Consider the following 27,531-nt stretch of genomic DNA (forward strand, 5'->3'; position numbering starts at 1 on the left):
TCCTCACTGCATATCCGAGATGTCCAGGGAACCTCATGGGGTCCGGGATTCCTCTTAGCTTGTGTGTAAAGCTGTGGCAGCTCTGGTGTACAGAGCGTGACTGTGTGTGGAATATGCCCAAATAAAAATGCAACATGCTAGAGTTTGTGATGAAGGGCGTGTCTCTTCTAGCAGAGACTGTCTGTGTCTCATCTACACACCCACGCTTGCTCCCACAGTATCTAGATCTATCCATCCACTTTTCTTTCTTTCTTTCTTTCTTTCTTTCTCGATAGTCTACATCAATTCATTCTTCCAAACAGGATCCATCCACCCATCCTAGTCTCTGGGGGAGGGATAGCTCAGTATTTTGAGCATTGGCTTGCTAAACTCAGGGTTGTGAGTTCAATCCTTGAGGGGGCCACTTAGGCATCTGGGGCAAAAATAGGGGATTGGTCCTACTTTGAGCAGGGGGTTGGACTAGATGACCTCCTGAAGTCTCTTCCAACCCTGAATTCCTATGATTCTATACCTGTCTCTTTGATTCTGCAATGTCCATGCATGGAAAATTATGGAATCTCCTCTCTGCATCCATCCATCTTCATGCATTGTCATGTTTCTACCTGTCCATCGCTCTGCAGTGAGTTGCTATCCATCCATTATTATTCGTGATATTGCAGCTCCTAGATCTCCTGACTGAGGTCAGGGCCCCATTGGATGGGTCCTGATAGTCTAAGCAGACAGAGGCTGGGATGGGATATTTTGGCAGAAAAGGATTAAAATAGGGTTGCTATAAAGAAGCGAGACACCCAACTCCCACTGCAATTGTGAGTTTATCTTCACTGGCACCTAATTTCCTAAGAGTCCTTTAAAGACCCCAGCCCAGGTGGCTTGTCTCTGGTCACAGTGCAGGTCAGTGGGAGATGTGGGAATAGAGCCCTGATCCCCCATCTCCAAGACTTGTTTCTTAACTAGTGCACCTGTCTAGCAATGTAGCCCTAGCCACTCTGGCGTCAGAACCCTTAGGAGATGCGTCCTCACCTGACCAAATAAGGTTAGAGGCAGAGCGCCCAGGAATCTGGTTTTATGTCTTTAGGGTGCTAGGCGGGAGGGTGAGACTGAGTTAGGAGCCTTCATTCCCCCCAGCTGTGTCCCTGGATGTATAAACATGGGGGTGGTGTGCAGGGGAAGTGATTTCACCTCTGTGTACGGGGTTAGGGAGACCGATACTGGAATACAGCATTCAGTGCTGGAGTCAGTACGGAGTGACAGTCAGAAAAGGTAGGATTGGTAGGAACTATTAGGAAAGGGACAGATAATTAGACAGTAAATCTCATAATGCCACTATATAAATCCATGGTATGCCCACAGCTTGAATACTGCATGCAATTCTGGTCTCCCCATTTCAAGAAAGATGTATTAGAAATGGAGAAAGTACAAAGAAAGGGGACAAAATTGATCATGGGGATGGAACAGCTTCCGTATGAGGAGAGGTTAGACAGGCTGTGACTTATCAGCTTAGAAAATAAATGACTAAGGGGGATATAATTGAGGTCTATAAAATCATGGCGGGTGTGGAGAAAGTAAATCAGAAAGTGTTATTTTCCCCTTCACATATTACAAGAACCTGGGGTCACGCAATGAAATTAAATGGCAGGTGGTTTAAAACAAACACAAGGAAATACTTCTTCACACAACAGAGTCAACGTGTTGAAGTAGTTGTCAGGGGATGTTGTGATGGCCAATAATACAACCGGGTTCAAAAAAGAATTAGATAAGTTCATAGCGGATAAATCTATTAAAGGCCACTCATGAGCACAGAGCAGTGTGGCCTAGTGCCCATGGTCAGTACATCAGCCCTCAAGTGCAGGACTTTGTTTTCTTGAGGCTACAGTCAATATAGCAGCCCTTGAGTGTAGGGGAGTGTGGCCTAGTGGACAGAGTGAATAGAGAGGACCTCAAATGCAGGATAATGTGGTAATGGCTAAACCCAAGGGCTGTTACCGGAGGGGATAATGGCATGGGCAGTGGGACATGGGCCCACCCGATTCCACCGGGTCCTGACCCAGCGCCTTAGCAGTGGCGGAGTGGTCCACCATTGGGTTAGTGGGAAATCATAGAATCATAGATTCAAAGGACTGGAAGGGACCTTGAGCGCTCATCTAGTCCAGTCCCCTGCACTCATGGCAGGACTAAGTATTATCTAGACCACCCATGACAGGTGTTTGTCTCACCTGCTCTTAAAAATCTCCAGTGATGGAGATTCCACAAGTGCCCTAGGCAATTTATTCCAGTGCTTATCCACCCTGACTGCAAGTTTTTTCTAGTGTCCAACCGACACCTCTCTTGCTGCAATTTAAGCCCATTGCTAATTGTTCTGTCCTATGAGGTTAAGGAGAAGAATTTTTCTCCCTCCTCCTTGTAACAACGTTTTATGTTCTTGAAAACTGTTCTCATGTCCCCTCTCAGCCTTCTCTTTCCAGCCCAAACAATCCCAATTTTTAATCTTCCCTCATAGGTCGTGTTTTCTTGACCTTTAATCATTTTTGTTGCTCTTCTCTGACTTTCTCCAATTTGTCCACATCTTTCCTGATATAGACTGCAGGACAAGTGCTAGTCATAATAATAGGGCTCAGATTTTCCTGGATACGATAGCTGATGGATTCTTTCACCAAGTAGGTGCTGAACCGAGAAGAGAGGACACCATTTTAGATTTGGTTTTGGTGAGCAGTGAGGACCTCATAGAAGAAATGATTGTAGGGGACAAGCTTGGTTTGAACGATCATGAGCTAATTCATAGAATCATAGACTATCAGGGTTGGAAGGGACCTCAGGAGGTCATCTAGTCCAACCCCCTGCTCAAAGCAGGGCCAATCCCCAATTTTTGCCCCAGATCCCTAAATGGCCCCCTCAAGGATTGAACTCACAACCCTGGATTTAGCAGGCCAATGCTCAAACCACTGAGCTATCCCTCCCAATTCAGTTCAAACTAAATGGAAGGATAAACAAAAATAGATTTGTGACTAGGGTTTTTGATTTCAAAAAGGCTGACTTTAAAAAATTAAGGAAATTAGTTAGGGAAGTGGATTGGACTGAAAACCTTGTGGATCTAAAGGCAGAGGAGGCCTGGAATTACTTCAAGTCAAAGCTGCAGAAGCTATCGGAAGCCTGCATCCCAAGAACGGGATAAAAATTCATAGGGAGAAAGGCCAAAAGTGAGAAAGGCCAAAAGCCATGTAAAGTCGGACCTTGCAAAGGGAATTAAAAGCAATAGTAAAAGGTTCTATAGCCATATAAATAAGAAGAAAACAAAGAAAGAAGTGGGACCGCTTGACACTGAGGATGGAGTGGAGGTTAAGGATAATCTAGGCATGGCCCAATATCTAAACAAATACTTTGCCTCAGTCTTTAACGAGGCTAATGAGGAGCTTAGGGATAATGGTAGGATGACAAATGGGAATGAGGATATGGAGGTAGATATTACCATATCTGAGGTAGAAGCCAAACTCGAACAGCTTAATGGGACTAAATCGGGGAGCCCAGATAATCTTCATCCAAGAATATTAAAGGAACTGGCACATGAAATTGCAAGTCCATTAGCAAGAATTTTTAATCAATCTGTAAACTCAGGGGTCTTACCGTATGACTGGAGAATTGCTAACATCGTTCCTATTTTTAAGAAAGGTAAAAAGAGTGATCCAGATAACTAGAGGCCTGTTAGTTTGACACCTGTAGCATGCAAGGTCTTGGAAAAAATGTTGAAGGAGAAAGTAGTTAAGGACATTGAGGTCAAAAGTAAATGGGACAAAATACAACATGGTTTTACAAAAGGTAGATCGTGTCAAACCAACCTGATTTCCTTCTTTGAGAAGGTAACAGATTTTTTAAACAAAGGGAACGCAGTGGATCGAATTTACCTAGATTTCAGTATGGCATTTGATACGGTTCCACATGGAGAATTATTAGCTAAATTGGAAAAGATGGGGGTCAATATGAAAATTGAAAGGTGGATAAGTAACTGGTTAAAGGGGAGACTACAGTGGGTCACAATGAAAGGTGAACTGTCAGACTGAAAGGAGGTTACTAGTGGAATTCCTCAGGGATCGGTTTTGGGACCAATCTTGTTTAATCTTTTTATTATTGACCTTGGTACAAAAAGGGGGAATGTGCTAATAAAGTTTGGGGATGACACAAAGCTGGGAGGTATTGGCAATACAAAGAAGGACCGGGATATCATACAGGAAGATCTGGATGACCTTGTAAACTGGAGAAATAGTAATAGAATGAAATTTAATAGTGAAAAGTGCAAGATCATGCATTTAGGGATTAATAACAAGAATTTCTGTTATAAACTGGGGACACATTACTTGGAAGTAACAGAGCAGGAGAAGGACCTTGGAGTATTGGTTGATCACAGGATGACTATGAACTGCCAATGTAACATGGCCGTGAAAAAAGATAATGCGGTTTTGGGATGCATCAGATGAGGTATTTCCAGTAGAGATAAGGAGGTGTTAGTACTGTTATACAAGGCACTGGTGAGACCTCCTCTAGAATACTGTGTGCAGTTCTGGTCTCCCATGTTTAAGAAGGATGAATTCAAACTGGAACAGGTACAGAGAAGGGCTACTAGGATGCTCCAAGGAATGGAAAACCTGTCTTATGAAAGGAGACTCAAGGAGCTTGGCTTGTTTAGCCTAACCAAAAGAAGGCTGAGGGGAGATAGGATTGCTCTCTATAAATATTTCAGAGGGATAAATACCATGGAGGGAGAGGAATTATTTAAGCTCAGGATCAATGTGGACACAAGAACAAATGGGTATAAACTGGCCATGAGGAAGTTTAGACTTGATTTAGACAAAGCTTCCTAAGTATCAGAGGAGTGAAGTTCTGGAACAGTCTTCCAAGGGGAGCAGTGGGGGCAAAAGACATATCTGGCTTCAAGACAAAGCTTGATAAGTTTATGGAGGAGATGGTATGATGGCAATTAATTGATCTTTGACTACTAGTGGTAGATATGCCCAATGGCCTGTGAGGGGATGTTAGATGGGGTGGGTTCTGAGTTACTACAGAGAATGCTTTCCTGGGTGACTGGCTGGTGAGTCTTGCCCACATGCTCAGGGTTTAGCTGATTGCCATATTTGGGGTCGGGAAAGAATATTCCCCTTCCTGGAGGATTCTCTGCACCTTGAAGTCTTTAAACCACGATTTGAGGACTTCAGTAGCTCACACATAAATTAGGAGTTTGTTACAGGAGTGGGTGGGTGAGATTCCGTGGCCTGCATTGTGAACAAGGTCAGACTAGACGACAATAATGGTTCCTTCTCACCTTAAAGTCTATGATTCTATGAATACTCCAGTTGAGGCATAGTCAGCGCAGAGTAGAACGGAAGATTGTTCCTTCCTAAGTGGAGGACTTTGCATTTGTCCTTATTGAATTTCATTCTATTTACTTCAGACCATTTCTCCACTTTGTCCAGATCATTCTGAATTTTATTCCTAAACTCCAAAGCACTTGCAATCCCTCCCAGCTTGATATCATCCGCAAACTTTATAAGTGTATTCTCTATGCCGTTATCTAAATCATTGATGAAGATATTGAACAGAACCAGACCCAGAACTGATCCCTGCGGGACCCCACTCATTATTCCCTTCCAGGATGACTGTGAACCACTGAGAACTACTCTCTGGGAATGGTTTTCCAACCAGCTATACACCCACCTTATAGTAACTCCATCTAGCTTGCATTTCCCTACTTTGTTTATGAGGTCATGCGAGACGGTATTAAAAGCCTTACTAAAGTCAAGATATACCATGTCTATCACTTCCGCCCTATCCACAAGGCTTGTTCCCCTGTCAAAAAATCTATCAGGTTGATTTGACGCGATTTGTTCTTGACAAATCCATGCTGTTACTTATCACCTTACTTTCTTCTACATATTTGGAAATTGATTGCTTAATTATTTGCTCCATTATCTTTCTGAGTACAGAAATTAAGCTGATTGGTCTGTAATTCCCTGGGTTGTCCTTGTTTCCCTTTTTATACATAAGCACTATATTTGCCCTTTTCCAGTCTTCTGGAATCTCCCCCATCTTCCATGACTTTTCAGAGATAATCGCTAAGGGCTCAGATATCTCCTCAGTCAGCTCCTCAAGTATTCTAGGATGCATTTTATCAGGCTTTGGTGACTTGAAGACATCTAACATGACTAAGTCATTTTTAACTTGTTCTTTCCCTATTTTAGCCTCTGATCCTACCTCATTTTCACTAGCATTCACTACATTATACGTCCAATCACCACCAACCTTGTTGGTGAAAACTGAAACACAGACGTCACTAAGCATCTCTGCTATTTCTGCATTTTCTGTTATTGTTTTCCTCCCCTCATTGCAACACTGCAACATGCTGACCTTACACGGGTGGGAGATACCACTCCCTCCACCTCCCTGGGTCACTTCCTACCGGGCTTCCTGAAGCTGCAATCCATATCACATTGGAGTCTCTGGGCCCCTCGGAGCAGGTAATTCCATGGAACTCGGACTTCAGCTGGTCAGCTGTAGGCAATAGGTCCCTGGTCTGCGTCTCGAGATCTCCGCCTTCCACAGGCAAGGGCTGTAATGGCTTCTGGGTTGGAGGCTCGACCAAGCATACTACTTTTTCTTTCTACCAGCACAGCATTTGGAGCACACTTAGCCTGGTCTGAGGGACAGGACTTCCTCCACCCCTAGTGTGGGATTAACCCTTTCCTGGCCAGTGAAGGTACGCACACCGCATCACAGGCACGAAATCTGGAAGGGAACCATTGGAACGAACTTCCAGTGATAGAGGTGGAGTCTCCATCTCAAGATTTGTACATCCAGCCTGTGGTCCATTCTGGAAAATATGCTCCCAGCAAAGACAAGTCATTGGGCTGCATAGAGGGGTAGCTGGGTGAGTTTCTCTGGCCCGTGATATATAGGAGGTCAGTCTTGTTACTGTAATGGTCCCTTCTTACCTTAAGATCTACAAATGTACCAGTCAAAGTTTCAGAGCTAGAAAGGTCACGTCATTTATCCATCCATTGCCTGGGCCATAGAGTGCACTGGTGGGTGAATTAAGATTTCAGCTGGTAGCCCTTCATCCAGACAGCTGAGGCCTCTCAGGCCAGCCCTTTGAGTGCCCAGGTGTGTACTAATTTAAGGAGGCTCCAGGCCTATTCCCAGTCGATGTTCATGTCATTGACAAGACACGTGGACAGGTTCAGGGAATGCTGGGCTGTGAGTCCTTCCAACTCTTGGGAACGGGTTCCAGTGGAGCCAAGGCTGGTGGTGGGTGAAAGAGGCTCTGACTGAGTGGTATCCCATGTGGGATGAGTTGGGAGAGGTCTTGACTCAGTCCCCATGACACAACAACATAGACGGCTGAAGGAATTAGAAATGGGCCATGGAGACGTCTGCTTACAGGGACAGAGGTCACTGCTGTATGATGGTGGCAGAGGCGCCCCAAGGGAACAGTCATTTGGGGGCCATCACTTCTGTTTCCAGTGTCTGAGAATATGGGGCAGCTCAGGGTGTTGCTGATGGGGTGGCTGTACCTTTCCCCCTTTTCGAAGGGCTGGTGGGTGGGCTGGTCAGGTGTTGCCCAAATGTGGCAATGGGCTACAGATCTTTCCCCTTCTAGGAGCATGGGTTGAAATAGAGTCCAAACGGGTAGTAGCTTAAAAGTTGTCCCCATCAGATGGCCTCATTATTAGGTATATTACAGTCGTGTGTAGAGGTCTCCACTGAGTTTGGGACCCCAGGGCGCTAGGAGCTCGGGAGAGGCGTGTCGTGCTGCTGGCTGGGGTTTGTAAAGGAGCCAAAGGGCGTGAAATTTAATGGAAATTGGGGGCTGAAATTTCTGAGGCTGCTGTGAAAATTGCAGCCTGTGACGGGGGGTGTCCACCTGCAGCCTGCCTGGTCTCCCCTGGCAGGGAACTCTCTGTCTCTGGCCCTGGACAGGGATTTCCTGCCAAGAGCACAGATCGGAGCTCCCTGATGTGCCCACTCAGCTCCCTGGGTTAACGAAGAGGCCTCTCTAACCGGCACGTTCATCTCATCCCCAGCTCCGCACTGCCTGGTGGAGGACCAAGGCGTCTCTGCTGAAGGAGGAGAGGAGGAATCTGACAGTCTCTGGACCCCTGTTGCCTTCATCGCTCTCTTCCTGCTCAGCCTGTTGTACAGCGCCGGCGTCACGCTGCTTAAGGTAACAGCAACAGCTACCTTCATGGTCCCACGTCACTGCTTAGTGGAACAACCAGTGCTCAAGAATCCATCCCATGCCATCAGCTTGCAGGCAGCCGGCAGCCGCCATCCTCGGGAACTACTTAGTCACCCACAGTCAGTGATGAAATTCAATAAGGACAACGCCAGGTACTCCACTTAGGAAGGAGCAATGAGTTGCACACGCACAAAATGGGAAATGCCGGCCTAGGGAGGAGTACTGCCGAAAGGGATCTGGGGGTCTTAGTGGATCACAAGCTAAATATGAGTCAACGATGTAATAATCAGTGCTCAAGAGAAGACTGGGGTGGCCTGGATGCAGGAATGAGATTATAACCTTTTTCAAATATATAAAAGGTTGTTAGAAAAAGGAGGGTGAAAAATTGTCCTTGTTAACCTCGGAGGCTAGGACAAGAAGCAATGGGCGATAATTGCAGCAAGGGCGGTTTAGGTTGGATATTGGAAAAACCTTCCTAACTGTCAGGCTGGGTAACTGCTGGAACAAATTGCCCAGGGAGGTTGTGGATCCTCCATTGTTGGAAGTTTTTAGGAGCAGGTTAGACAAATACCTGTCAGGGATGGACTAGTTATTACTTAGTCCAGCCTCACGGCAGGAGAGGGGACTAGGTGAGCTGTTGAGGTCTCTCCCTGTCCCACATCTCTATGATGTTCTGGTTGTCAGAGGCTAACACCAAAGTCAGGAGTTAGAGCCCAGGTTTAGGAACAGGTTACCTAGAGAGACGAAAGCCTGGGTGCAGGACAGGAGCCGGGCTGGACCCAGATGGCAAGAAGCGAGGAGCCGGGCTGGGCCCAGACGGGAAGAAGGCAGGAACAGGGCTGGAACAAACAGTCACAGCCGCTATCGCAGCCCTGGGAAATGCTTTGGGCAACTGCTTCACTTGTGCTGGGCTCATGAGCCGGGCTGCTGACTCTGCCAAGCAATCAGGGTGGAGCCAATCAGGCAGCCGGCTCCAGGCCAGATGCACATGTCAGGTGGCCTGCGACCGGCTCTGCTGCCAGCCCTGATTTCTGACAGTGACCAATGATCAATGAGAGAGAATCAGGAATGATTACTTATTAATAATCCACCACCTGTGGATTATTAACGAGCTGCCATCAAGGTTAATACGGCAGTGATCAACACATGAGAATGAACGCCTATTATCAATTCCAATAATTTATGACTGAAGGATCAATAATCATGGATTGGCTATCCCTGGTCAGTACCTGGTGATCTGTACTTAATGATGAATAGCCATTAATCTGCAATTAATTATCAATAATCAACACTCACAGATCAGTAATTAAGGTTAAACAATCGAGGATCAAGCATCAATAAGCTGCAAGTAATGATCAATTGATAAGAATCACTTATCAATAATCAGCAATTAATGATCAGTGACCAAAAATGAATGATCCCTTATTAACAAGAAAAAGCAAATGTTCCAGGAGCAAGGCTCAATGAGCGTCAATCAATGACCACTCAGCCATGATCATTAAGGATCAGCAGTCGGGCCCAGAAGCAGAAAGGGCCATAGGTGCCTGTGCCGGGCCGTGGTGCAATGGGCCTGGAAGCAGAAGCAGGAAAAATAGGCTGAGGCAGCTGCGGTTCCCCAGGGAGTTGGTGTGAGGCACCCGCTGGGCAGTGGCCGTTCGCTGGGGCGGTTTGACAAGGCTGGTGTCTCTGCCTGGAAGTTGAGCTCCAGCTCAACCCAGACATCCTGGCAGGATGCAGGAGTGGCTGGGCGAGGCTAGATGGTCCCAAGGGTCCCTTCTGGCCTTGCTCTTCCAGCGGAGGATGGTGCCCGTGAGCGGCACCGGCTGAACCCCTCTGCTCTCTGTGTCCCACAGGTGCGGTGAGTGCCCGGCTCTGGGCTCCTAGGAGGTGGACAGCACTGCTTCATCCTCTTCATTCCCTTCCTCCATCTTCAGCCCTCCCGGGCTCCTGCTCCTCTCCGGACACCTGGAGGGACCATGTTCCTCAGCAGCACGACAACAGCCGCTGAAGGGTCTGAGCTCCGCAGAACCCAGAGCAGGGAGGGCAGAGTCCTTCCCCAGACGTCCCCGTGGGGCAGCCCATGCTGGAGGTTGAGCTCAGCGCCGTGCCCCTCAATCCTCCACCCCCATCCCACGGCAGGGTCTGGATTTCCGTGTGTGTGTGTGTGTGTGTATGTATGTGCAGGTCTGTAGTGTCCTGAGGTCTGGTTAACGTGGACTGGCAAGGAAAAAGAGTCTCATTTGCTCCATTGTTTAACTTGCAACTTACACAGGAATTTTGTGTTTGATCCAAAATAAAAGGAGTTAAAAATTGGTAGCTGCATTTCAGGGTGGTTTTGGGGGATTTAACCAAGGAGAACGCTACCCACTGTATGACTCAGTCCCCAGTGTCTATCTACGCATCTGTCCATTCTGATACATACACATCTTTCTTTCTTTCTTTCTTTCTTTCTTTCTTTCTGGGAGGCACCCCCTACAGACATGACATGACCCTCTGGAGGGTGTCAGGGGTCCCTGAAAGTCAGGGATGGAGGTTAGGAATGAGATGGAGCCTGATTTGTATATTTATTTATTTATTGTCACTCGGTGCACACAGCAAAAGTCACACACACACACACACCACCCACAAAAATCCCAATGAAGAGCTAAATATGCAACATACAGCATGACAGACACAACTCTGGCTATGGTCCTGCCCCAGGGTGGGGGGCTGGCTGGCGCAGGGGGTGGGGAAGGGAACATGGGACCTTTCCACTCTCGGGGGTGCTGGCTCTGATCCAGTCCCAGAGCAGGGGGCTGTTGGGCTCAGGAGGGTGGGAAGTGGGACTCAGGTTGTTTCCTCGCTAGGGGCGCTGGTTCCCTGCATGATACAAGTTGTCTGGTCTCAGCCCAGCTCCCAGCAGGGCAGTGTCCCCAGTGGCTGAGGGTGGATTAGGCCATGTGGGGTGAGATCCTCGCTCCCTCCAGGGGGGTCTCAAAAGGGTACAGCGCTAGCGGGGGTCAGCTGTGGGACTCAGGGTGGTATCACCAGTAGAGCCGGGAGTCCCGGCCCCTTGTTTCCGGGCGGATGGGGACAGTGGGCCCCTAGACCACGCGCTGGATCACGTTCTTGTACTCGGGGCCACTTGCCTGCCTCAGCTGCACCATGGCAGAGAATAGCCACTTCACCTGCAGGGGGGCAGAGAGAGCAAGGGTGAGAGGGGTCAGCGCGGGGGGGAGCTTCTTTGTCTCTTTGTCTGTGTCATCCCTTCCTGCTTTTATGTCTGTGTCTCATTCACTCAGTCTCTGTCTTATTCACCTATTTTTCTTTCTCTTTCCTTCTTCTGTTCTTTCTTTCCCTTCCAAGGTGCCCTCTGTGATGTTATTGACATGAACTGTGACCACATGAATTCATTGTTGCAACCACTGTTATATATTTGCAGCAAATATTGTACAAAGGTTGTGGAGTGAGGTGTCTATGACAAGGTTATGATTTTCTGGTTATGATGATACTGTCTGTATGTGTGTAGTTGAAGGTATGAATATTAGCTATGGACTTGTATCTCGATGTGTTTTGATTCTAAGTAGCCTCAGTGAATCATTTGCTCAGCTTCTTGAGAAAGGACTATTCTCAGTAAGTGGCCAGTCAAGAAACACTTAACTGACAATGAACTTTGGGAGATGCCAATCCACGACTGAGCTTTCCTGGAAGCGTTCAAACTAACATGTAAACAATGGCATTGGCCTGCAAACTGAGCCATGCATGGACATGTGACTTGCCCATGTGACTCCAGACTCCATCTTGCTGCTGTGATTTTCCACAGTAAGAAGAAAGGGATGTCCTTCCACGGGCAGAGAATATAAAAGGGTCTGAAAACCCCTCCATTTTGTCTTTGATCCTGCTTCAGACCTCTGGAGGAACCTTGCTACAAACTGAAGCTCTGAACAAAGGACTGAATGATCCATCCCAGCTGTGGATGTACTCCAGAGACATAATTTGAACCTGCATCACTGCTACAAGCCTGCACCAAGAACATTGCCATTACTCTCTGTGTCATAAATATAAAGGGAAGGGTTTACTACCTTTATGTATGCAGTAACATAAAATCCCTCCTGGCCAGAGGTACAGAATCACTTACCTGTAAGGGATTAATCAGTTCAATTAACCTAGTTGGCACCTGAGCAGAAGAACCAATGGGGAAAGAAGATACTTTCAGATTGTTTGTGCTCTCTTTGTTGTTCCCTCTCAGAACAAAGAGAGAGACCGAGCAGGTAACCCAGCTCCTAAAAAGATCCTGAAATAATATGTCTAAAATTACCGAAATTGTAAGTAATAGCAAGGAAGTGCATTGGATTATTTTTGTTTTAGCTTGTAAATTTTCCCTATGCTAAGCGGTAATTTTATTCCTGTATTGTATCTGAGAAGCAGAGTCAGAGGGGAATCCTCTGTGTTTTAAATCTTTTTATTTACCCTGTAAAGTTACCTTCCATCTCAATTTTGCAGGTGTGATTCTTTTACTTTTTTTTTAAATAAAATTCTTCTTTTAAGAACCTGATTGATTTTCAGTCTCCTAAAACCAGGGATTTGGTTTGTGCTCACTTTGTTAACCTATTGGTTGGTATATTATTCTCAAGCCCCCACAGGAAAAGGGGTGAAAGGGGCTTGGGTGGATATTTGGGAAGGGAGGGATATGGTTCCAAGTGGCCCCTCCCTGAATGTTTGTTTAAATCACTTGGTGATGGCAACAATACCGTCCAAGGACAAGGAAAGGAATTTGTGCCTTTTGAAAGTTTTTAACCTAAGCTGGTGGGGAATATAATTTTAGAGGGTCTTTCATGTGAGTCCCCACATCTGTACCCCAGAGTCCAGAGTGGGGAGGGAACCCTGACACTCTGTCTGGCTGGTTTGGTGCCTTAGAAGTGGAGAAACCCCAGCCTTGGGCTGTGATTGTCCTGCTCTAAGCAACTTGTCCTGAACTGATACTCTCAGAAGTGTGCCACCAGAGGCAGCATCGTTACAGTCGTGTAGTCATGCTAGGATCCACAGAACCAGATCAGTTAAGCTTTGGATCAGAACCCCACACTATCTAAATTTGAATTTTAGTGTTGAGAGTTTGGTTGGCTAAAGAGCAGTTGCAATGGATGAGCAAAGAGCATATGAGGGCTGTGACAAAAAAGCCCTGGAAGATTTGTGTTCAGAAAAGGGGATACGCTTTACAAAGAAAGCTACAAATCAAGGACTGTGAGATCTGTGAATGGCCATTGATCAGGAGCACAGCCCTTACCTGAGGCTACAGAAGCTGCAGAAGCAATTAGAATGCAAAAGGCAGGAAATAAACTGCAACTTGAGCATGAACAGAAACGAGCAGACAGTCGATGGCTGGAAAAGCAACAGAATGGCTGAAGTAGAAAAAGAAGCTGCTGAGGGAGAGAAAGAAGCCAAGGAAAGGAATTCCTAACTAGAAAGAGAAGCTGATGAAAGAAAGAAGGAGGCTGATGAGAGAGAGAGAGAGAGAGAGAGAGGAAAGGGCTCGTAGGGAGTGCTTGGAGCTGCTGGCTGCTGAGGAGAAGGTTCACCAACTTCAGCTCCAAGGAATGGAAGAGCAGAGAAAGTCATCGCCACTGGTACTCCGCTTCCCCGCCATAACGAAAGGAACTGGGAAAGGATCTGTCCCATTTACAAAGATACTGAAAACCTAGAGGAGTTTTTGTCTGTCTTCTACCGTCTATGCACTCTGCATGGGATCCCAGCTGAGCAGCGAATGCCTGTCCTGCTGACCAGATTGACGGGAAAAGCCAGGGCAGAAGGAGAGCAGAAAGGGGATTTGACTGTGTTACCTACTGACAGTTTGACAACTTGTAGCAAGAAGGAAATAATTCCTAAACTTGTTTGTGTTGAGCCTGACAACTTCCATGTTGCCAGAGACTGTGAGGAAAGTTGCAGAGGGAAAGAGAAAGGAGGACTTGTGGCACCTTAGAGACTAACAAATTTATTTGAGGGAAAGAGAGTACCTCTAACCTTTTATCTAGCAAGTCTATGAGTTTGCCTGAAAGGGATTGTGTAGAAATCCGCCTGACGAGCCAAAGGTAATGCAGAATGTACGTGAGACCCAGAAAGAGTCTGTTGTTGCTCAGGAAAGTGTTCCTCTAGAGCAAGCCCTAGGTGAAGAGGCCGGGTAAGGGCAGAATTTCTGTGAGGGTTGAATTGTTGCTTAGAGAAGCTCCTAGGGAAAGGAATCCTCAGGATAATCTGTGCAAGCAGTTTGCTGTAGCTGAAGGGTGTGGAAGTGATTAAATGAAGAAAGTTTCAGTTCCTAACAGCCAGAAATTTTCTGTTGTGAATGGATCCACTGACTTTCCCTTTGAAAAATCCAGTGTGGATAGCTTTGAGAAGGTCTGAGATGGAGTGAAAGCTGTTAAGAAAGTCGAGCAGCCCTATAACACCAAGCGGCTGTGCTTGACCAGTTTGTTGGGGAGACAAGGTTGTTGAGAGAGGAATGTCTTCGTGCTGATTCGGTAAGTGAGCAGTCTGTGCTTCAGGGTCTGAGGACAGATTTGGCTACTAATGTTTTAGAGCGGAACAATTTTATGGCCAATCAGCCTGTAAATTCTGTTAAGCAAGAGAAATCAGGGTTTGATCCTTCAGGACAAGGAGGAAAAAGAGAACTTGATTTTGCAAAGGGTAACCCTGAAAGGCCCAAACCCCAATGGTATTGAGTCAAAGGTGTGGCATGACAAAAATGATTGTAGATGGACACTTGCAATGAATTTGTTATTGCTACTGGTAATTTTTTTAACTAAGGTGTTGCTATTACCAAGAACTGTAAAAATGTCCAATGTGCCTAATCTTTTGAAAAAAAACCCTTGAACCTGTTAAAAGAAATACATAGGAACACACTTTATGTGAAAACGCCTTGTTATACTGATGTTTCACAGTTAATGCCTGTAAACAGTATTCAAACTTTTCACAGGGGAAAAGACATTCCAGACCTAATGTGCTGTATGAAAAGGGAAACCGAGGCACCCTACCATATTGCTTTCACGGCTAAATGCCAAGATTTATATACTATGGACAACATTAATATCTACATTAACTGGATATTAATTGGGTTCCAAATAGGCTTAGGGTTAAATAAATAAAGAAGCTATTTTCTTTAGCTCTTGGTAAAATCACATAAGACATACTGGAACCATGCTACAAGAGCTAATCCAACCCACTATTGTTCAAACCAAGTTTTCCCATGAGTTTGTAAAGAGATTCAATCATGTTATTGAATATGACTTTGATAAACCATTTCTGTTATACACTGGTACAGCTTCTAACCCAATACTAGCTGTAGTAAGACAGAGCCAAGGATTGGGGAGCTCTTGGGATGCACTCACTGATATTTGTGTCATTCCTTCCTGTATCAATTTTGTGTTAGTTTATGTCAATAATGTCACATCCCCATCACCGTATAGATCATTGTTGCAACCACGGTTCTATATTTGCAGCAAATATTATACAAAGGTTGCTGTGTGAGGTGTCTATGAAAAGGTAATGATTTGCTGATTATGATTGCTGTCTGTAAATGTGTACCATTTTTGTAGTTGAAGTTATGAATATTGGCTATGGACTTGTATCTCAATGTGTTTTGATTCTAAGTAGCCTCAGTGAAGCATTTGCTCAGCTTCTTGAGAAAGGACAGTTCTCAGTAAGTGCCCAATCAAGAAACACTTAATTGACAATGAACTTTGGGAGACTCCAATCCACATCTGAGCATTCCTGGGAACTTTCAAACTAACATGTAAACAATGGCATTGGCCTGCAAACTGAGCCATGCATGGACATGTGACTTGCACATGTGACTCCAGACTCCATCTTGCTGCTGTGATTTTCCACAATAAGAACAAAAGGGTGTTCTTCCACGGGCAGAGAATATAAAAGGCCCTGAAAACCCCACCATTTTGTCTTCATAGCTCTGGAGGAACCTTGCCACAAACTGAAGCTCTGAACAAAGGACTGAATGACCCATCCCAGCTGTGGATGTACTCCAGAGACTTGATTTGAACCGGCAGTTTCTTCCATCACTGCTACAAGTCTGATCCAAAAACTTTGCCATCACTGTATGTAATTGATTCCATTTACCCAGTTCTAGCTCTCATCTATATCTTTTTCTTTTTATGAATAAACCTTTAGATTTTAGATTCTAAAGGATTGGCAACAGCGTGATTTGTGGGCAAGATCTGATTTGTATATTGACCTGGGTCTGGGGCTTGGACCTTTGGGATTGTGATTTTCTCTTTTACGGAGGTATTGGTTTTCATAACCATTTGTCCCCATAACGAGTGGCACTAGTGGTGATACTGGGAAACTGGAGTGTCTAAGGGAATTGCTTGTATGACTTATGGTTAGCCAGTGAGGTAAAACCAAAGTCCTCTCTGTCTGGCTGGTTTGGTGTGCCTTAGAAGTGGAGAAATCCCAGCCTTGGGCTGTAACTGCCCTTCTCTAAGCAATTTGGCCTTAACTGATACTCTCAGAAGTGTTCCACCAAAGGCAGCATCGTTACAAGAGGCAACGTCGTTACACCCTCTACTGTGCTAAATTCATTCATTCTTTCGTTCCTATATTCGTTCTCTCTCTCTCACCTTGAACAGGGTCATGGTGGCACTGTAGCACACGCTCAAGAGGAAGAGGGTGATGAAGACCGAGATGGTGGACCAGAGGCCGTCTATCTCCTTGTCTCCATCCTCACTGCAAAACTCACCTGACACGATCACCTCTGTTGGGGGGAGAGAAAGAGACATCAACTCTGACTCAGCCACTGTGACAGAGAGAGCTTGGACTGTGAGTCCAACACCAACCCGCCTATCCCCTTCTCCACGCATCCTTCCATCCCTCTACTCATCTATCTCTGGATACATCCATCCATCCCTGACCATAAACCATCCATCATTCCATCCCTAGACACACCCCTCCTTCCATTCATCCATCTCTAGATGTATCTATCCATCTGCCCATCTCCATTCACCCCTCCATTCATCCATGACCACAAACCATCCATCCATCAGTGCCTGCACCCATCCATCTATAGATACTTCCATCTATCCATGACCACAAATCCATCGATCCGTCCATCCATGATGACAAACTGCCCATCGATCCATCAGTCCATCCTTAGATACCTCCATCCATCCAACCATTCCTAGATACACCCCTCCGGCCATCCACCTTTAGGTACATCCATCCATCCATGACCAAAACCCATCATCTTTAGACACACCCCTCCATCCATCAATCCATGATCGCAAACCCCACATCCATCCAGCAGTCCATCTCTAGACACACCCCTCCATCCATCCACCCACCCCTGCCCACTCTGTTGAAATGAAGGATGCAGAGCCTCCCAGGTCTCATCTCACTGGTCCCATGTGGCCATGGCCCTAAACCCTGGCACTGAAGCTTGGCCGCGTGTTGAATTTCTCTGTGCCTTAGTTTCTCTGCCTGTGAAAGGTGTCTCAGGATCCCCCTTAGGTGGGCGAGGTGCTGGGATGCTGCCATGGTGCAGGAGTTCCCTAAAGACCAGGATGGATGGATTTCACACATGTGCCTCTATGACCCTGCTCCCAATGTAACTAAACACCCAGGAGTCAGTTCAGATGGAACGCAGCCACCTCTGGGCCTGTTTATACAGGGCTCTCTTGACAATCTGGAGTTGCCTTGGCTGTGGGGATTTTGAACACTGTCACTTTTATGAACAGAGCCACAAGTATTTTAAGGATGGGATCTAACGTTTCTCTCTGATACGAAAGATGCTGCTCCCTGAAGCATGGTGCCCCCTACTGAGCCCCCTGCCCTAGAGATGTCTGGAGAACAGGTGCATGGATCTGTGTGGGTGCATGTTTGTCTCTCTCTGTGTTGTGTGTGTCTCTGTGTGTACAAACACGACAGCCCAGGTGGGAGGGTCCCTGGGTCATGCCATGTTACAGGTGTGTCCATCTGCACTGGACTGAGCTCTCTCTCAGCCAACCCGCCCACTCTCTTACTCTGTGTGCTCCTGCATGGCCCCCAGGATAACAACCCTAACACTGCCACTGCAGGCTACCCACTCTTTAATGACAGGTGCGAGCTCTGTGTGCTGCACTGGTGGTTTTGAGTCCTGCACTCGCCCATCCAGCCTTGGGGCTGATACACACATGGAGGGGAAGGTGTGTGAGTGAGGGGCTGGGTAGGAGATGGGGCTCATGGGGGGCCATAGGGGTATCTGTATCATCTGTCCCACCCCACTGCCTGGGCCCCCTATGTCACCAGAGCTAGTGAGACTTTAAGTGAGTCCCTGCTTAGTGTCCTCTCCAGATAACAGCCCTACTACTGCTGCTACTTTGCAGGGACTGAGTCCCAGGAGCTGATCCCTGCTGTGGGGTGTTTGCGGTATCTTGTCCTGTCTCCCCCTCCCCAGCTGCCACTGAGGGTAAGGGGTGCAGGGAGACCCCTTAGCCTCCTAGCCAGCAGAGGAGGTGTGTGTGGGGGTCAGGGTATTTTAATTACCTTCCCACCACTGATTCTCTGTCTGGAAAATCCCCATGGGGCATCTGCTCCTCTCTGAAGTGGATGGCGGTGTAGGGTAAATGCTGATCCTGATACGGTGCCCCTCTGGGTACGCATGGGTTATAGCCTAGAGGGGATCTCGCCTCAGTGAGATGCCAGGGCTGGCTTGGCCATCCACCGATACACCTACTCACCCAGCCATCCCATGCTCCATCCATCCTTATCTCTAACCATCCTCCATATCTTCCATCCATCCGTATAGATCCTTACCCATCCATTCTCCTACCTCCCCAACCATCCATCTCCATCATCATCCCTACCCATCTATCCATTCATCCTTACCCATGTCTTCCATCCATCCATGCAACCCCATCCACGCAACCCCATCCACTTATCTGTCATCTCTTTATATATTATCCATCTCCAACCATCCATCACCTTATGTCTCCATTAACACCCTCAGTCATCCATCCATCCATTGCCATATTCACCCATCCATTCATCCTCATCTATCTATCACTCATCATCTGTACCAGCCCATCCATCCATCTGTCCATCACCATCCATCCGCATCGGTACTGATCCATTGCCATATGCACCCACCTACCCATTCATTTATACATCCATCCATCCCCACCTCTAGCCATCCATCTATAGCAGTCCATCTATGGCCATCCATTTATCCATCCCTTCATAATGGGTACCCCTCCTACCTTCACCATAGATTTATCCATCTATCCCCATCCACTTATCCATTGACACCGTACCCGGGAACCATCCACCCACCATTCCTGCAGTGCAGCGCAGTCTAGTGGGACTGGGTGAGACTCTGAGAACACCTGGGTTCTGTTTCGAGCTCAGTAACAGACGTGACCTTGGGCAGGTACCTTCCCCTCTTGGTGTCTCTGTTTCTTCTCCCTCCTTCTTTATTTAGGTATGAGCCCTTTGACACAGGGACTGTCTCCCATGGTGTCTGTGCCATACCCAGCCCATCAGGGCCCTATTTGAGTTGGGGGTGGAAGTGCTACTTTAATCCAAATAATAATCTCGCTCTCTCCTTCTCTCTGTGATATCTGTTGGTCTATTAGTCCTTTCCTCTGTAATATGTATGTATCCATCTAACCATCTCTCTGAACACCTGGCCTTCCAACTACCTGGGCTTGGACATGTCTGTACCTCCGCAGTATGTATGTGTATAATTGCCCATCTACCCCCCTCTCCATCACTGCTTCTGTGGTGTGTATGTACTCATGTATCTACCCATCCTTCCTTCCTATGGCACCAACATATCCTTACTTCCATGGCCTCTACCCATGTATCTACCCATCCATCCATGGTATATATGTATCTACCCATTCAGGATCTGGGAATTGGCATCCCCAGCCTTGTAGCATCTCGGCTTCTCCCAGCTTGCAACCTGGGATCTCGTCCACCTTGGGCGACCTGCAGATTTCACCCAGTAACACCACAACAAGGAAACCTGGGGATGAGCTCAGACTAGTTCCATTTATTCACTTGTCATTGAGGGCACAGAGATTATTTACAGGAAGCTGTACTGGACAATACTAGCAGTGGGGCTTGGAGGAGATGTCTTCATTTACCAGAGACTTTGCTGACGCTGCTTTGGGTGAACTTCATCTGCAGGGCTTCGTGGATGACCATGCAGGTGTAGGTGTCCCCGCTGTTCCAGCTGGCCTTGCTGACTTTCAGCTTGCTGTAGAGGAAGAAGTTCGAGTCGCCGGCTCCATCCTTGACGGGCTGGGTGGTGATGTATTCCATGCTCTCGTCAGGTTTGTGGTTCTTCATCCACTGCACCGAGATGTCCTCGGGGAAGAAGCCCCGCACCAGGCAGGTGAGGCTGACAGAGTCTTTGGAGCTGCTCAGCTCATCATTGTGGGGGCGCAGGAGGTAGATGCCTGGGCCAGAGCGCCTGCCTTCGGTGCGTGGGGATGGAGGACACAGGGGAGCCATGCACATCACTCAGCTGGGGCCACGCGGGGAGAAGGATTGTACGTGTGCGTGCGTGCGTGTGTGGGTGGGTGGGTGTGGGTGTAGGAACATCCCCTCTCTCCTCCAGGATGGAGGGGCTGGGGACTGGGAGCTGGTAGTCCTGGAGAGCAGGATGGCGGATAGGATGGTCTCCATCTCACGTGGGGATTCAAAGGGACCCAAGGCCGGGATCCTGGGTTGTTGGGGGTTGGGGCTTCCCCTTAAGGAGCATCCCTCCCTGCTGGGGGCAAGAATAGGGGAGTCTCTCCCCTTAGGGACCCTGATCTCCTACCTGGTTTCTTGGAGATGGATTTCATGAGGGGAGAGGGCAGCACCAAGTGCTCCACTTTGCAGGTGAAGGTCTCTCCGGCATCCCAGTCGGGGGTGAAGATGGGCATGGAGCTGGAGGCGGTGAAGGTGCCATTGAACTGCTCACTGACGTCCAGGCGATCAGGGCTAATGGACCCTGGCTTCTCCCGGGACCAGACCACCCGGAGGCTGGAGTTGCTCGGCAGGTTGACCACCACGCAGGTGAGCATGGGGCTCTGGGCCACATACAGGGCGGTGGGAGATGGGGGCACCAGGAAGATCTGGATGTTGCTGGGAGATGTTGTTTCTTCTGGGGACAGGAGAGCCCAGGTCAGCAGATAGTCCTGGTCTCCCCTGCCCAAGCCCATCCCATTCTCCCCCTCACTCCTCTCGCCCCTTGAGCCCAGCCCAGCATCCACCTCCCCAGAGGTAGATTTCCAGTAAAACACAGGGTGCCCTGGCACAGGACCCCCCAACGACAGAGGGTCCCAGGGCCAGGCAGCTGTGAGGGCAGAAGCTTGGTCCTGCCTAGTGGCAGATTTAGAGTTAGTGGGGCTTTGGGCTCAATTTCATTTTTGGGGTCCCTCCTTGAGACCCAGCCAAGAAAAAGATCATTCTCTTTTATCCCCCCCGCCCCCATTTCTCTTTCTTGTTTTCTTCCTCCTCCTCCTGTAAGTAATAGGAAGTAAATGAAAATAAAGGGAGGTACCTTGACTGTTGTTGTCATCGAACTTATTTTTCCACAGACCACTTGAAAATCACTGGGGGTCTTGGTGGACGCTTAATGATCTTTCGAAATATTGTGTGTACCGTTCGCTAACGATTGTAAAGCGCTTCAAATAAGAGCCCTTTATAAAAAAAATGTAAAAAAAGGTTGGGTGAGGGGTGTGTCCAGGAGTTTGGATGCAGGAGGGGGCTCAGGGCTGGGGCAGGAGGTTGAGGTGTGGAGCGCTTACCTGGGACAGCTGCCATTTGGTGCTGGGGTGCAGGTGGGGATGTGGGGGGTGTTGGTGCAGGAATCCGGGAGGGCAGGAAGTTTGGGGGGTGTGAGAGGGTGCAGGAGTCAAGGCTGGGGGTGCAGGGTCTGGGAGGTAGTTAGGGTGCAGGAGTGAGCTGGGTGTTGGGGTGCAGGGCCTGGCCAGGAGTTAGGGTGCAGGAGTGGGCTGGGGGTTGGGGCAGGAGGCTGGGGTTTGGAGCCCTTATCGGGGGCAGCTCCCATTTGGTGCAAGGGGTGCAGGTGGGAATGTGGAGGGGGTGCAGGAGTTCCTGTTTGGTGCTCAGTTCAGGGCTGGGGATATGGGGGAGTGCAGGAGTCAGGGCATGGGGTGGGAGCGCTGGGAGTGTGTGAGGGGGGTGAAGGAGTCAGGGCTGGGGGTGTAGGGTCTGGGAGGGAGTTAGGGTGTGGGAGGGGGCTCAGGGCTGGGATAGGACATTGGGCACAGAGTACTTACCTGGGGCAGCTCCATTTGCTGCAAGGGGTGCAGGTGGGAATGTGGGGGGGAGTGCAGGAGGTCTCGTTTGGTGATTGGGGAGATCTGGGGGGTGCAGGTGTCAGTCAGGGGGTGTGGGGGGGCTGGATATGCGTATGAGGAGGTGCAGGAGTCAGGGCTGGGGGCTGATGTTCTGGGGGTGCTCCCAGCCCCCTGCCCTGAGCGGCTCACAGCAAGGGGCGGAGGGGGTGGTATGTGTATGGGGAGTGCCTGGGCCCTGCCTCTTCCCCCGAGCGTGCTGCAGCCCCACCCCTCCCCCTCCCTTCAGGAGCGCAGGAAAATAGCTGTTCGGCGGCAGGGGAGGGGCAGGGAACAGGTGGGGGAGGGGAGAGCTTGGCTGCCGGTGGGGGTGAAGACTGCAGCAGGAGCCCCTGGAGCCGGCAGGACCAGACACAGATTTACAGTAAAACACAGGGGTCCCCACACTCCCCCTACATATACCCCTGCCCCCCAGGCCCTTGCCATGAGCTGCTCAGGGCAGGGGGCTGGGGTGATGTAGGGCAGGGGGCTGGGAGCACCCCTAAGACCCCAGTCCCCTGCCCTGACTCCTGCACCCCCCCATCCTCACCCCCACCCTGAGCACCAAACAGGAGCTCCTGAACCCCCCCACATTCCCCCTTTCACCAAATGGAGCTGCCACAAGTAAGCGCTCTGCACCCCAACCTCCTGCCCCAGCCCTGAGCCTCCTCCTGTATCCTAACTTCCTCCCAGACCCTGCACCCCCAGTGCTAACTCTTGCTCCCCCCACACCTAAAGCCCCCTGCTCTCCCTGATGCCTGCACCCCTCACACCATACGGGAACTGCCCCAGGTAAGTGCTCCACATCCCAATCCGCTGCCCCAACCCTGAGCCCCCTCCTGCACCCTAACTCCTGGCCAGACCCTGCGCCCCCTCCCTCACCCTACCTTTTTTTACATATTTTTTTATAAAGGACTCTTATCCGAAGCGCTTTACAATGGTTAGCGAACGGTACACACAATATTTCGAAAGATCATTACGTGTCCACCGAGACCCCCAGTGATTTCAAGTGGTCTGTGGGAAAATCAGTTTGACGACAAAAGCAGTCAAGGTACATCTCTTTATTTTCATTTACTTCCTATTACTTACAGGAGGAGGATGAAGAAAAGAAGAATGATAAATGGAGGCGGCGGGGGGGGATAAGAGAGAATGATCTTTTTCTTGGGTGGGTCCCAAGGGGGGACCACAAAAATGAAGCTGAGCCCAGGACCCCCTCCCTCCACATCCGACACTGACCCTTCTCTTCCGAGGCAGCCTAGCATGAGTGACTGTCACCTTTGCATTTCTGGGCTTGACCCTTCTTTTTGCTGTTGGTGCCCGGGTGATACACCTGGCAGGTGTACGTCTTGCCCTCCAGCCACTCGTCCTGGGAAATACTGGCGTTGTTGCGGGTGCTGAAGGTGTGGCCATTGACGTCCATCCTGGGAGGGTCGGTTTCACCCTGAAGTAGCTCGGACTTGCCATCCACCAGCCATTCCACTGTCAAAGAATTGGGGTAGAAGCCGGAGATGAAGCACACCAGCTGGATGATGCCTGGGTTGCCGGTGCAGGAGTGGAGGACGTACACCTTGGGTTCAGAGGACAGGGTCTCTGGGAGAAGGGTGGCAGGGGTTAGTTTTTGTACAGACCCCTGTTGAGCCCCTCCCGCCTTGCTCCCCGCAGCACGGTGCCCCCTTCTGAGCTCCCCATCCCTGCAGCACGGTGCCCCCTTCTGAGCCCCCCCATTCCTGCAGCACAGCGCCCCCTTCTGAGCCCCCCATTCCTGCAGCACGGCACCCCCTTCTGAGCCCCCCATTCCTGCAGCATGGCACCCCCTTTGGAGCCCTCTGCCCCCTTCCCTGCACAGCAGCACCCATCGCTTCTCTTGGCATGGTGTCTCTCTCTCTCCGTCCATCCACCCACCACAGCGACTCCCTTGGCTCACAGCGCTGGCAGGCTCCCATCCTCTCTCCCTGCAGCAGTCACCGGATCAGGGACCTGAGAGACCCCCAACCCCTCCCCTTCCCCCCCCCCGGGCTATGCCGCGCCATCCCTACTTGGGATTTCCTTGGAGATGCTGGAGCTGGTGGGCTGGTGTTGTACGTTGCAGCTATAGGTGTTAGACTCCCAGCTGCTGGCCGGGACGGTGACCTGGCTGCTGAGCGTGTAGAGGCCGCTGGAAGGTTGCAGCAGGGAGGGATAGGTCTTCACATCCGGGGAGGTGACGTTTGGGCTCCACGTCACGGTGACCGGCTCGGGGAAGTATCCTTTGGCCAGGCAGCCGAAGGTGACGTGGGGGGTGGTGTCTTCGGCGGTGCAGGAGGTCAGGGGGAAGACAGACGGGGGCGAGGGGTTAACTGCAAAGGGAGAGAGAGTAAGGCCATGAGACGCAGTCCCTACCCCGCTCTGTGCAGCACAAGGGCCCTACCGTGGCACTAGGGCCAGCACTTAATGCCGGGGGAGAGCGTCCCCTAACGGAGCCCCACTCTGCTCCATTCAGCACAGCAGACAGCTTGTGGTGAGACTGTTGACAGTTGCAAGGTCTTGTTAATGTCTGTGTGTAAGTGGGTGCCTGAGATAGGCTGCCCCCCCACGTCTTCCAGGTTGTGTCACAGAGTGACCAGGATCAGGGCTCCCAATTCACTTAGCACTAAACAGACCCTGTCTGTGATCGGGGGCCCCATTACACTGGGTGCTGCAGAGAGACACAATGACAGACAGTTCCTACTCCAAAGAACTTACAGGCCAAATAGGCAAGGTAAAGGAAAGGTCAGAGGGGAAACTGAGGCAGAGAGCGAGGAAGGGACCTGGTCACAGCAGGTCAGTGGCAAGTCAGGTACAGAAACCAGGAGTCCTGTGTCCCAGCCTCTGCTCTATGGGCTGGATGATGCATTGTGCTGGTGCCGCGTCTCAGCACTAACATGGGTTGATTTCACAGAGTGGAGGGTTGTTCTCAGTTATTTGCACCGGGTTTTTCCTGACGAACCAAAGGGAATTAGGTGCCAAATTGGCAGATAAATTCTCCTTGGAGAAATCACAGTGTCTGCAGCAACAAAACAACCCAAGTTTTTGACCAAGAAACTGAAAGTGGGGGACACTTCTGGGCTCTCGGAAGAAGTGTCGTACCAGAAACGTTTGGATCTTCCGGTGTCCAGCTGAAGACATGCAGATGTTAGACCAGCAATTTTAGCTTGGGTACAAATATTAAATGTTATATTCTCACTAGGCTCCTAGGTTCATTGCTAACATCATCAGTCCCTCGTGGGCAATTAGCAATTCTGTAGCTCAAACACACGTGGTTAGATGTCCTGGGAACTCACTTGAGATACTGGTAGGAAAGACTAGGACTGTCCAAATCAACCTGGGACATTTGGGCCCTTTGGGTTAGAGTTTGGGTTATCATTATACATAGGGGAGGAGGATTAAGGATTAGCGGTTAGGGTTAGGTGCTGGGGTTAAGGGCTATAATTAAGAGTGATGGTTTAATGGTTGGGGTCAAATATCTTTCCAAATAACTTTGAAGCATTCAACCATCAGATTCCTACCGGTTCTGCTGCCATTTCCCAGAGGGAGATAGTGAGACTCTGGGGTCCTATCCCAAGGGGCCAGTTTGCCACGATGACTCATAATTCTGGTGCTGGGATACCCAACTGGAGACAAAGAAACCCTAGCGCTCAGAGGGTCAAGGTTGGGAGGTTAGGGTTAGAGCTGGGGTTATGATTAGGAATATAATTGGTAGTTAGTACTTGTATCACAGTGTCTAGAAAACCCAATCTAGGATCAGGGCCCCATCGCGCCAGGAGCTTTACAGAGAAATAAGGATGAGGACTCTACTGATCCCAGGACCATTGCAGCCTACACAATCTAAAGTCAGGGTTGGGGGGATAAGGTTGGCGCATTAGGGTTAGGGGTTGGGTTTGATGAGAGGGTCAGAGTTGGGGGTCAGAGTTAGGGAGTAGGAGCTAGAGAGCCGGGGTTCAGGACGAGGATAGGACTATAGGGAAAGGGCGAGGATTAGGGGTTAAGGAGTTGGTGCATCTGTCGGGGGTTAGGACACTGGGGTTAGGGTCCTGGTTAGGCAGTTAGGTCAAAGTTGGGGGTCTAAGTAATTGGGTTTAAGGTTGGTTATAGGGTCATAGTTCTGTGGTTAGAGTAAAAAAGCTTCCCTCCCTCAAACGCAGTAGTTGACTGGTTATCACGACCTCTATCTCACGACCTTTCTAGCCAGATTCCCACTCAAGCAGTTACCGGGGCCTGCATCTCCAGTGGGCTTTAGCCGGAGATGTCAGAGCTCGTCCCCCCTGGAAAGGAAGCCCAACGCGTCTCGAGCTGAGTGCGCCGCAAAAACGGAGCCAGCTCAACTCAAAGGCCAACTTAGGAACCTGAACTCTGAGCTGTCGCCTGAACAGGGGCTGCCGGTTACATCCAGCCCCAGGCAGCCAAGCTGACATCTAGCTGTGCTGGGAACTCCCCATGCTCGGCTCTCAGCATGGAGCATGAGCGCAGAGCTGGTGGAGGGAGGCTGGGACGGCTCAGAGAGACGTGTTCCTGCACTCGGTGAGTTCAGGGTTTTACCTCTGATAAGGGACATGCAAAGGTAAATTTATGCCTCAGTTTAGAAAGTTTTTGGTTGCAAATATTTGCGACTGGGCTAAAGAGAGGAGACAACAAAAGTCCCATAGAAACAATTCAGCTGTTCCCCCAAGCCTCTAATTGCAGCCCCCCAACCCTGAGCGCCCCATGTCTGCTTATGGCCCTGAGTCCTGACCCCCAGCCTCCTGCTAGCCCAGCCCTGGGCTCCCCCCAGACCTGCTGGTGCCCCCTCACTCCCGACCTGCAGCCCCCTGCTAGCCCAGCACTGGCTCTCCCACAGCCCTGCCTGTGCCCCTCACTCCCAGCCCACAGCCTCCTGCTAGCCCAGCCCTGCCCCCCACAGCCCTGCGGGTGCCCCTCACTCCCGGCCCGCAGCCTCCTGCTAGCCCAGCCCTGCCCCCCACAGCCCTGCCGGTGCCCCTCACTCCC

General features: G+C 49.5%; 1 long non-coding RNA gene and 4 gene segments (V, D, J or C); 2 read left to right on the forward strand and 3 right to left on the reverse strand.

The window, feature by feature from the left end:
• Nucleotides 1-27,531, reverse strand: part of LOC119842119 — a 201,945-nt gene that overhangs the window by 57,702 nt on the left and 116,712 nt on the right.
• Nucleotides 1-27,531, reverse strand: part of LOC119842116 — a 172,698-nt gene that overhangs the window by 25,162 nt on the left and 120,005 nt on the right.
• LOC122456490 lies at nucleotides 8,085-10,534 on the forward strand. The gene is made up of 2 exons (XR_006275414.1): nucleotides 8,085-8,203; nucleotides 10,072-10,534. It is a non-coding gene; the product is annotated as an uncharacterized LOC122456490 (long non-coding RNA).
• LOC119842121 overlaps nucleotides 10,773-27,531 on the reverse strand; it is a 255,219-nt gene continuing 238,460 nt past the window's right edge. The window contains 5 exon segments of the C gene segment in view: nucleotides 10,773-11,385; nucleotides 16,825-16,958; nucleotides 20,326-20,658; nucleotides 21,006-21,332; nucleotides 23,806-23,963. Of these exon segments, the coding sequence occupies nucleotides 11,302-11,385; nucleotides 16,825-16,958; nucleotides 20,326-20,658; nucleotides 21,006-21,332; nucleotides 23,806-23,963 (1,036 nt within the window).
• Nucleotides 26,817-27,531, forward strand: part of LOC122456456 — a 55,100-nt gene continuing 54,385 nt past the window's right edge. The window contains 1 exon segment of the C gene segment in view: nucleotides 26,817-27,066. Coding sequence covers nucleotides 27,006-27,066 — 61 coding nt within the window.

Source organism: Dermochelys coriacea, chromosome 13 (assembly GCF_009764565.3).
Source record: "Dermochelys coriacea isolate rDerCor1 chromosome 13, rDerCor1.pri.v4, whole genome shotgun sequence".
In the NCBI taxonomy this organism is placed as follows: domain Eukaryota; kingdom Metazoa; phylum Chordata; order Testudines; family Dermochelyidae; genus Dermochelys; species Dermochelys coriacea.